This window comes from Phytophthora cinnamomi (genome assembly GCF_018691715.1).
Source record: "Phytophthora cinnamomi strain GKB4 chromosome Unknown Contig38, whole genome shotgun sequence".
Taxonomy (NCBI): domain Eukaryota; phylum Oomycota; class Peronosporomycetes; order Peronosporales; family Peronosporaceae; genus Phytophthora; species Phytophthora cinnamomi.
In genome coordinates, this window is record NW_027150971.1 from 1,483,160 (window position 1) to 1,491,494 (window position 8,335).

At 53.9% G+C, this 8,335-nt stretch overlaps 1 protein-coding gene across 1 annotated transcript; it reads left to right on the forward strand.

The window, feature by feature from the left end:
- Positions 1-5,390: 5,390 nt before the first annotated feature.
- Positions 5,391-8,068, forward strand: IUM83_03395 (uncharacterized protein; the record flags this gene model as incomplete). Its single annotated transcript, XM_067927394.1, has 4 exons — positions 5,391-5,880; positions 5,968-6,896; positions 6,985-7,770; positions 7,841-8,068. 4 exons carry the CDS (start codon positions 5,391-5,393, stop codon positions 8,066-8,068), a joined length of 2,433 nt encoding a protein of 810 aa, XP_067791926.1.
- Between the last annotated feature and the right edge of the window lie 267 nt (positions 8,069-8,335).

Here is an 8,335-nt window from a genome sequence, read left to right on the forward strand (position 1 = left end):
ATCAGTATAGTGAAACTAAGATATTTTCTTGTACATAATATCCACATGTACAGGCTTAGCTCTTAGGTCGGAATGGTTCAGTTGAAGGTGGTAGAGACAGGATCCACTCTCCCATCAAGGGTGAGTGGTTCACAGCCACCAGCTCGTCATTCTCCAAAAGGCCTGCAGAGAGTCAATACGACGGGAAATAACCACCTTACCGAGGGAGAACGCATGCGATGCATTGAGGCACTGCCTGGAGATCGTTTCAAGCGACGCATGAGGCAGGCGGATGGCAAGCAGGGCCTAGAAGAAGGCAAGACGAAAAGAAAAAAGGCTACACACAAGAGGGCAACCAAATCGACAACGCCGGCGATGGAGAATGCAAGTCCAAAGGTGTAGATGCTTCGACAGCAGCCGCCCAACGCATGGAAGCGAAGGAGGTGTCAGTGGAAGCTCGCTCTTGTGCAGAATCCAAGGAAACTACGGTGGTTGATGTGCGTAGGCGTGTTGGTGCCGCGCCAGCAACGGCAGCTGATGCGGGGGCGAGGTGGTCGGTGACTGTGCGTAAGAAGGGTCCGCGACAAGGGGGGACGACAGTGGAGGAGACGGAAAGCAGTGCAGCATCTCCAACCCTTGTGGTCAAAGTGGTTGCAGATATGGTGGCATCAGTGGCGTGAGCTGCGGTTGCGACGCCTGTGCTTTCTCTCCTGAGGTGTCGTCTTCGCGACAGCAGAAGCGTAAAAGAACAACACAAGCTTGGCCAAGCAAGCGGCGCTGCGGTATTCTAGTGTATGTCAACGGCAAACACAATCAACACGTTTGTCAATGTGTTCTTGGTAGTAGCTACCTGCTATTTACCATGCAAAACAGTGAAACCGTGTACACGAGGTACTCCTGAAGGGTAAGTTTTATAATAATAGTGTTACGTGCATTAATCGATTAAAGTAGTGGCATCGGACCTATCGATGCTAGAATCAACGCCGTTCTGTCTGGTCACATAACTGAAGGAGTATGAGCGGTTCTTGGACCAGGCTTGGTTCGTTGTCGATATGGATGAATATGACGACATATCCGAGTATGTTTAAATTTGAATGCCTAAACAACAACCAATCACTGTTTTTTCATAAACAGTATTCAATCGCATTGCGTGTTTAAATAATTTTGACCAATCACATTGAACCAAAGCTGGTATGTCCTCTAAGCCAGCCGTTCCGACGTATCCGGTCGGAGAGACTTGAGCAATGTGTCTGTCGCTATGCAAACTACTAGTAGTTTACTAGTAATTTACATATCACTTTTATATTCGTTATCTATCCGACCTATCCGACTAGGATGAGCTTGGATGAGCACAACCCCGCAACACAAAGCGAGCCAGGGACACAGTCCTCAGCGCGTTCAATGCAGTCGGCAGGAACGAAAACGCTGAGTTTGACTATGTTAATCGATGCGTTGATCAGGACTCCACAAGCAAGTGTTTTGTGTCTGTATTGCATATGTTTGGTATGTATGTAACCTTTAACAAGGGTAAGCAAGGAAAACCACTTACCAAGAATATCGCTACTCAGTACTTTCGGCACCAAAAATGTGGTGTTTGAGCTATTCCCTTTGCAGCGCCCCATTGTCGACGTCTATCATAGGATAAGACACTAGACAATCCTGTATGATAAGATACAGTTAAGTTGTCAACAACGCATTGCCACACTCAAAGAAGGATTTCAAAAAGATGATGTTGTATTTGGCCAAGAATACATGTTCCTCTGGTGACTACCAAGCCGCAGTGTTGCTGTGTTTGCTGTGGTATCTGTTTGGGCGAGAGTCCGACTTGGCGAGAGTCCGTAAGCAGAACCTATCGATCGACACGGCTGACGCTTTCCTCCTTCGTTTCATCCGCATGGAAACACCAGCAGTCGCTCTTCCCAGACGCCGACTTCGTCAGCTGTTCGCTACACGCGATCGTGTCGCGCTAACCACCCACGCCGCACCCCCTGTCGACTTGCCTCAAGTCCAAATCGCCGCTGCTGTCAACTTGACTTCCTCCACGCCGTTGCTGGAGATCCTGAACAACCCTGACGACTTCGCCACTCTTATATCACCCGCTGCACCTGCTCGTGCTGACACAGCGCCGACGATCTGCGCGCACGTGAACCGGGAAAATGATCACCGCTAGTACTGCTGAAGCGCTGACGTCGCACTGGTTTCGTCGCGGCGGACCCCAGCACATGAGCGGTTGTGACGGGCTGACGCAACACTGGATCTTCGACCGAGGCGCCTGGAACATGAGCACCATAAACCACGAACAAGGGCTAAAACTATATCTTCAACACAACCAGAGAATACCACAAAGTTAGCAAGGCACTCAGCGGATATGACACACAAGCCAATGTGAAGGCGCTCCCCTTGGAGTCGTTCGACGCTGAGACGCAGCGGAAGATCGCCCGTGTTCAGCGCGTGTGGTTCACAACATACTACAAGATGAAAAGCTCCAAGTACAACATCAGCCAATCAGTTGCTGATGTACTTACCGCTGACCTGATCTTGCATTATGAACTGCTGAAGAAGCTTCGAGCAGACAGACTTGGCATCAGGCGCTTGGAGGCTGCTGTTCTCCATACTGGGCCTTGGTCGCCGAGCCGCTCGTTACCTCGCCACCTGTACCGCCACAAAACCCAGGCCACATCAAGCTCACGGAGCCAACCCAGAAAACGAGACCATCGATCATCAACGCAGTGTGGTTGATCAGGTAATGGAACATATCAAACGCCAAGACGAGCGAATGGGTAACCTAGAAGCTAAGATAAATGGCAAACCAGCACAGGATAGAAATATCAAGCACCAGCACGAGCAAAGACAAAACCAAGAGAAGCCCAAGCGCAGACGAGGGCCAGTGACTTACCTTCACATCACGTGGTTTACGCAGGAGCCGCGCATGTGGCAAGCGCCGATCTCGAAGCAGCAGATTCCGACGTCAAGTTGCTGATGGCCTTCATGAAGCTCATCCTCGTCAACGGGTTCTAGCTGGAGGTGGCTGCATCGGGCTACCGCGACCGAGTGCTCGATCTGGGCAAGCAAGCCGAAACGGCGGTGCTGGCGTTCTTGGCCGGGCACAAGACGACATCGCTCGGGGTAGGCGCTGTTCTTGAGGCCTTGTGCACTCTCCTCCGCTCTGGCACTCTGAACATCAAGATAGAGCACCACCAACGTCCACTACAGACTACTGCCATCAAGGATCCAGCCCCGGGATACACACAAAACATACTTGAAGCAGTTATTCAGTGAGGAAGCCCGACAATAGTAAATGCATACATCTTAACGCAAAAAATGACAACGACCGGAATCGAGTCAGCGACATCAGAACATAACCCTGCGCACAACCACTGAGCTTCGTTGTCGATGGGGGGGGGGATGGGGGGGAGGGGTACGACTGGTACTGTCTGTGAGGCCTGTATGGTGAGGAGGGTGAGCGGCTTTTGCCGCCCAGGTGTATAGCACGTAGCCACGGGGCTGCCCTTCCGGAGAAACACTCCTCCTTCCGGATTTCCCAATGGGGCCAGGCCTCGGAAGCAGCACTAGGTGCCGCAAAGAACGAGGTTGGCGTGTGACCTTGTGAATCCCTGTAGGTGTCCTTTACCTTCGGTGGGACGGAATTCACCGGTTAAGTTGTTTTCACTATGAAGAGGCCTCGAGTGTAGAGCGCTTACGTTACTCCAAACAGTAAATCTCCACGATTGGGGGCAAATCGCAGGCAAGCCTTCCTAAATAACCAAAAATACAGAGTTAATATGCAAATACACAGCCGGTACTTATTCGTTTGGACCCTTGAGCGGGGGGTCCGTACACCAGTCTACTTGAGTTTCTTCCGGATCACTGGTCAAACCCGGAAACACCCTTTATTCACGCGCACCAGCTTCCACAAGGAGATAATTAACTCTAAGCGGAAGACGTTGAGAAAGCTCAACTCCAAAAGGACGACAACCTTCAGTCAAACAATATACAGTCCTATCACAAAGTTGTCAATCGATTGGATCCAGGGGTGGCTACACACAACCTCCTAGAAACGCAGTTAATATGAAATATGATGTCTCCAGAAGGAGGACCAACAACTGGAATATGAAATAGGACAGGTCACTTCAGGCGCGCGTCGCCCGATCGCCGCCTAACTTGGTCTTAGCATTTGGGAGAGTTCCACGGCGGTAATCGCGGTCACGACGCGTCCAGACGCAGGCCTCGCAGCTTATGGCCACCGGCAGGGTTGGTTCCTGCGGGCAAGGCTTGTTCCTCTCACTGCTTGACAGCACCACTTCGCCCCTAACGACTCCGCAGCACTTGTGCTCTTCTTGGCAAATTGAACTCTCTGATTATATAGTCGGTTAGGCGTCTGTACCTACAATCTCTCTAGTCATTTTATCTTGAGTTCACTATGGTCGGGCGTGGCGCAATCACGTCGCACGTCGAGCAGGTCATGGATCGGGCAGGAATCTGGTCGGTGCATAACATATCATGATCGGTCGTCTTGGTCGGTCGTTAACATCTTGGCTGGACTATACTTGAAACTTGAAAGGACTCTCTGGGTACATCTCCGGACTTTCAGGGTACAAATCAGGCTGCGACTGCTCGCATGTGGTCGCTCCGTCGAGAGGTCGGCATCCGGAGTTTGGCGTTCGGAGTTTCTTCGTCTGGAGTCGTGAAACTGGGGATTCTGGAGATGGCTTGGGTTTAGTATACTTCACCATCGAGTGTTCTCGGACAGCCTCCTTCCGCACTCCGCCTCCGCAGGCTTGGGCTTTCAGCTTGTGCATGCCCCTGCTCTCCGCCCTGGTGGATGATCTCCAGCATCACATGTCTTTATCTGGACCCATCGCAGGCAGGGTTACCGAATAGTCCCTTGGGCAATTTTCTGAGGAGCCGCTTCGCGTCAACCGTCCCTTTCATCCCAAGCTCCCATAGAGGAATTTGCCTCCGAGCTGATAGTTTGCAATGAGACCACGTGTAGCAAGGCGCACGAAAATGTCCAAACGCCGGATTGCTCCGGACGGCGGCACGGTTGCACAGCTTGGGGAGGTCGCTTCCTTTCTTTGTCCCTCATCGCATCAGCCAGTTGGGTCCCAAACCATCCATCGGGAACTTCTTTCATCTAAACGCAGCCAGAACAAGATTTCCCATCGAGTGAAGAAACTCAGGGTCGTCTCCCCCACAACGCGCACCGCGAGCAGCGCCCCGGATGGGGCCGGCTCCGCCGAACCCGGGGTAGGCGCAGGGTCCTCCGCTCCGAACGACGGGCGTAGCTCCAGTAATGAGTGCGAAGACGAAGAGGACGAAGAGGAGGAGGCGGAGAAGCAAGCGTCCGGCTCGACAGGGGGGTCCCCGGACTCCAGGCTCCGGGGTCCTCACCCAGTGTTGACTCGTCGTCCCTGGCAAGCCAGCAGGGTCCGAGCGCAGGGATCTCCAAGAGTCTGCAAGCGCTAAACGTCGATCGAGCGAGTGCTCTCCAGGCGCAAGGTCACCTCCCTTCTGGACAGGGATCTTCGTCACGCAAGCCCAGCGCCTTCTCCTTTCTGGTAGAGCAGCCTTCGGACGTCACAGTGCGGGTCGTCGGCGTCCCGGCGACGGAGAAGCACAACGACGGCAAGACGTTTCTGCAGGTTGGCCTGGGTGGTCGGGAGGCCTCGGTCCTGATGGAGAGGCTGGGCGCAAGCGAGTTGGTGCACCTATACGACTTCTTCGAGGACAACGACGTCGTCGGGGACTACATCCTGACCCCGCGCGAGAATCCGCTGACGGAATCCGGGCTCACGTCCCAGCTCGAGAGTTTCGCCGTCAAGCGCGAGTTGACCAGCATCCTGACTCAGTTCGACGCAAAGCAATTGGCCTATCGGATGTTCGGGACGGTGTCCCTCCTCCGTAAGATGACCGCAAAGTACGACCGGATCAAGCGTCGACTCGCTGAAGATGAGGATGACAAGGCGAATGTGGATCTTCAGGACTAAGTCCTCCGACGTAAGCGCGAGCAGCAGTTCCCGCCCAGCTACGGGATCGAGAAGGTGGCTGATCTCCAGAGGGAGAAAACTGAGGCCGTGGCTAAGAGTCGCTCGGACTTCCTCCTTCTCATGGAGGAGCGGGAGAAGGACGTCAAGAGCCTCCGCGATCAAGTCCGCGATCTCAAGGCTGAGCTGGGGGCAGTGCGGTCGACTCGGGCAGCGTCGGGTCCAAGGTCTCATCTCCGGACAGTGCACGTCATGAACTTTCTTCAGGACAATGCGACCGTGATGATGAACTGGCCCCGACGTCGTAACCTTTTGGACCACTTGGAGTCTGCAACGCAAGTCCCTCGCGAGTGGCAGACGGTCATCATTGTCATGCCAACGACAATCTCGTCTTCCAAGCTCCACAATTCGTCCGGATGGATCCGCCTGCGGACAACGGGGACGAAGAGACCAAGGAAAGCGGTCCTCCAGGTTCAGTCATCGACTTGGCTCAAGACTCATCTTCGAAGACGTCCGGGTCCAAGCGCACGCGCTCCGGCAAGCAGAAGTCCTCGTCCAAGTCAAGCAAGAAGGCAGCTCCGAACGTCGCTCAAGACTTTCCACGGACTGGATCGAGACTTCGGACGCCAGCTGCGCCCGGAAGAATCTCCTATGCCGCTGACTTCAGTGAAAGCTCGGGCACACCTGGCGGACTACCCAGTCGTCTGGAAGAAACTGCCCTCGGACGTCCAGCTCCTAATGAAGAACGGCCTGGAGTATCCGGACGCGCTGGACTTGGCGGGACAGGACAAGTGTCTCCACACGAGGTTCCACCTGTACGACCTCGTCCTCATGCTGTCAATGATGTTTTGGCGTCGTCTGGATGATACACCGAGGACCAAGTATATTCCGCGTCGGTACTTGACTTTCGCCTCGACATCTCTGGAAACCTTGGTCAAGAGTGGAGGGCATATTCCGGAATGGGACCCGCTTCCAAGCCTCCACCCAGACGAAGCCGAGCTAAAGATTCTGGAACTACGAGGTCGAAGATAAGGACGAGGAGTACGACCCACAGCAGGATCCAGATGACGGTGTCGATGACGAGTATGACGACGAGTATGACGATTCTGGAAATGGCAGCCCGCCAAGCATTGCCAAGCGAACTTCCAAGCGTCGGCGTCTGAGTACTTCCTCTGCGGAGCCAAGTACGCCCAAGAAGTCCGAGAAGCCGCGGTCTGAAGGCCAGTCAGGAAGCGATTCGGAATCTCACGCACAAGTCAAGTCGAAGTCCAAGGACAGCTCTGAGGTCAGGCCGAAGTCGAAGTCCAAGCGACGCAATTCCGGGGTTGTGATGAATCTCGCTGCCAAGGGTCCAGACAACCTGACGGCGGACGAGGACCGGCTTATTGAGACGTCGGCTCCAAACGTCAACTCCCGGATGTACTTCGGAGTTGGCATGAAGCCAAGTGACCCCACTGCGCACGCTCCACAGCAGACATCCGGGTTTCCAGATTTCATTCCGAACCGCCACGACCTGGACCTCCTGAAAGCGCGATGCAAGCCTGACGAGCTTCGTGACTTCTTGGGGACGCGTCCCTGGGAGAACATGATGAACTTGCGCCGTGCGCAGTTCTACTCCCACCGTCGGGCAACTCTGGGCGACCGCGCAGTCAACCTCATCGAGGACTGGGTCGACTTGATGGCCGACAACGCAGAAGAGGTCTGGCACGCACTCCCCTGGATCGTGTTGGACGGCGACTCCAGTTCCAACTACATTCGAAGAATCTGTGCCAGACGGATCAAGAATCACGAGAGCATCAAGAAGCGCGTCGCCAAAGGAGCGGCAGATGTCCGGGATTGTTGCTGCTTCTGTCTGGGATGAGTCCGGCATCTGGTAGTTCCCCAAGCACATCTGCTACTGGATCCTGATGAGTCAAGACCACACCAAGCCCGGCATCAACCTGCGTTACTTCTTGAAGGAGAAGATGGAACTTCTGGATGCCCGTGATCCGGCCCGCGCGCAATGGGCTCTCTGCTCTTCGGACGATGAGCACATTGCCCACCTTCCGGAAGCTGTCCGCCGCCGGTTGATTCCGGATGGGAAGCGCGATTCGATCGAAGACTAGCTTCTGGGCCAGGTCACTTGCGCAGCATATGCACTTGTCACGCATATTCGTTTTGAATGCAATTTCCTCGATCGTTTCATCCTGTCTTCTTGTCGTCGTTTCAATTACATAGTCCTGTCTTCTCCAGACTCAAAAGTCCTAACACTATTAACTCCAAAACCCACTGTCCGAACACTTCATCAAATCCACAAACGTAAAATTCCAAATCACCAGGTCAACATCTATGTCACAATTCTACCAGTTCAAAACACTTTCCGTGGAGAGGTA